Source organism: Borostomias antarcticus (assembly GCF_949987555.1).
Source record: "Borostomias antarcticus genome assembly, chromosome: 25".
Taxonomy (NCBI): Eukaryota; Metazoa; Chordata; class Actinopteri; order Stomiiformes; family Stomiidae; genus Borostomias; species Borostomias antarcticus.
The window spans coordinates 12044888-12047527 of record NC_140258.1 but is presented as its reverse complement, the minus strand read 5'-3'; the positions used below and the strand labels follow the sequence as shown (position 1 = coordinate 12047527).

Sequence of the window (2640 nt, the reverse complement as noted above, 5' to 3'; positions counted from 1 at the left end):
AAATCCGATGAGATCGACAGTACAAACTTTTTGTCGATTTTCATGATTTTTAATCGAATTTTACTGTTTCCATAAGGCATTTTTAATTCGATATAACTTAATTCGCATAAAACGTGTGGATGGAAACATGGCTAGTGACATGAGCTGGCTGGGAACAGTCAACAGTCCTAGCCAGCCTGCTTCCACAGACTCCTCCTCCTTGGCTAATCTGCTCCCTTTCCTCTCAGCCACCAGGCCATGATTCAGACCATGATGGAGATCATGCAGTGTGTGTTATGTTGTTCAGGCGGTAGCAGGGTTAGGCCCTGGACACACTTGTCCATTGTGTTTTTTTCCGTATCCATCAATTTCAACTCATTCTCTACGGGAACCATCTGTGGATGGACAACAAACGTTTTGCATCCGATTTGATATATTAAACATTTCAGAGGAGCTGAGCTTTTGCCGGACGGGCAGATATGTAATCATTCATTTAGCCAATGAGGGTGAAGTCAGTTCGCTTTCAGAAATCTCGCGCCTGCATTCCACACTCTATACAAAACAAAATGGGCTGTGAATGCATTTGATTTAGTTTCTATCCAATAGTGTGGCCAAGGCCTTAGGGTCCGCTTGGATTTTATGAATCCAGGTCACAGAGAACGGACTCCAAAAAGGGGGGAGCAACTGTATATGCAACCATTTGAAACAATAAGAAAGAACCCTTTGAAAAAAGATTCCATATCCTGTTGTCTTATGTGTCCAGATATTTTCTGTATTTTTTGTTGTTGTTTGTTCAAGAGTAAAATAAAGAACCGGATTGATATCGGTATCAGCAGATAGTCAAAGCTGCATATTGGTATTGGAAGTAAAAAAGTGGTATCAGAACATCCCAACTGAATAGGGTTCTACATTATAGAACTGTATAACCTCACAAATGATTATGGAACCTTTTTTCAGAGGGTTCTTCTAGTGTATTCTGTACAGATGATTTTATAGTATACAGCTTTTTCTTGTTTTTGGAGTGTGTTCATCCTTGTGTCTCCTGTCTCTAGGTGGGCTTCTACAACGCTGTGGCCATACCATGCTACACCACCCTCTCTGAGCTCTTCCCCCCCTCCAGCCCTCTGCTAGGAGCCTGCAAGTGAGACCCTGCCTGCCTGCCTGCCTGCCTGCCTGCCTGTCTGTCTGTCTGTCTGTCTGTCTGTCTGTCTGTCTGTCTGTCTGTCTGTCTGTCTGCCTGTCTGTCTGTCTGTCTGCCTGCCTGTCTGCCTGCCTGCCTGTCTGTCTGTCTGTCTGCCTGTCTGCCTGTCTGTCTGTCTGCCTGCCTGCCTGCCTGCCTGTCTGTCTGTCTGTCTGTCTGTCTGTCTGTCTGTCTGCCTGCCTGCCTGTCTGTCTGCACCAACACTTCTACTGATCTGGCTTTATCTGTCTGGGTCGGGTCATTTATAGGAGAATGTTATACAGTTGAACAGTAATATTTACAAGTGCCTTGGTCCTGGGGGAATAGAAATACACTGATGTCTGCAGTATGATAGGCAGGGCCTGCGCCAGCAATAAAGGACTGTGCTAAGGCTGGCCTGGTGGTGGAGGGCTGGGCTGGTTTGAGGCTTGAGGGCTGGGCTGGGGCTGGAGGGCTGGATTGGGGCTAGAGGGCTGGGTTGGGGCTGGTCTGGGCTGTGGCTATGCTGGTGTTGAAAGGCCAGTCTGGGGCTGGGTTGGGTTGGGGCTGGAGGGCTGGGTTGGAGGGCTGGGCTGGAGGGCTGGGCTGGAGGGCTGGGCTGGAGGGCTGGGTTGGGGCTGGAGGGCTGGGGCTGGGTTGGGCTGTGGCTGAGGCTATGCTGGTGTTGAAGGGCCAGTCTGGGGCTGGGTTGGGTTGGGGCTGGGGCTGATGCAGAGACTATGCTGGTGTTGCAGGGCTGGGCTTTAATTTCAGTCAATTTAATTTAACTAAATTCCAGAATGGACTGAATTGAAACTGAATTGACCCCACCCCTGCTGCTTAGGCATGTACACACACACACACACACACACACACACACACACACACACACACACACACACAGGATTGCCTTTGTCCAGTCTGTTTATGAGCGTGTTCCGTGTGCGTGTTTGCAGAGAGAACCTAGGCCAGTGGGAGAAGATTGTTAGCGGAGAAGAGGAGGACTTGGTTTGGACCCCCTCAGCGCCCAACCGGGAGGAGCCAAGCCAGGCAGCAGATTCAGGTCCTGTGAAGGTGGACAACTGACTGGCGGAGGAGTGGAGTGCCCCCAACACGCCACGCCCTCAACTCTGCCTGCGACCCTGGACTTCCTGGGTCAAAGTTTAATTTCCTATGTCAACAAGAAGGGGCAGAAAGTAGGGAGGGAAGGAGACACACAAAGGGGATTTTACAAACACACAGTTACCTCATTGGGTGACGGAGGTGTCAACACTGACGGTTTGACCAATCCCGGAGACTGACGGACAGCTATGCGGGAGGGACTTGGACCCTGTCACCCTGCGTTCACTCTGCTTGGGAACCCATGTTGCAGAGCCAACCTGTTTGTCTGCCCTTTCTGTTCGCTGTTGTACGTGCCTCGTTTGTTTTTTCATTTCATGTTTAATTTGATTTTATTTTTGTTTTGTTTTATGGTCTTGTATTTTACAGAGGCCTTACACTCT

General features: G+C 49.3%; 1 protein-coding gene across 1 annotated transcript in view; it reads left to right on the top strand.

Moving 5' to 3' along the window:
* Window positions 1–2224, top strand: part of pde10a (phosphodiesterase 10A) — a gene marked incomplete at its 3' end in the record, with an annotated part of 38519 nt that extends 36295 nt beyond the window's left edge. The window contains exons 21-22 of the mRNA XM_084458906.1: window positions 1032–1120; window positions 2095–2224. Coding sequence (XP_084315032.1) covers window positions 1032–1120; window positions 2095–2224 — 219 coding nt within the window. The remainder of the gene's footprint in view (window positions 1–1031; window positions 1121–2094) is intronic.
* Between the last annotated feature and the right edge of the window lie 416 nt (window positions 2225–2640).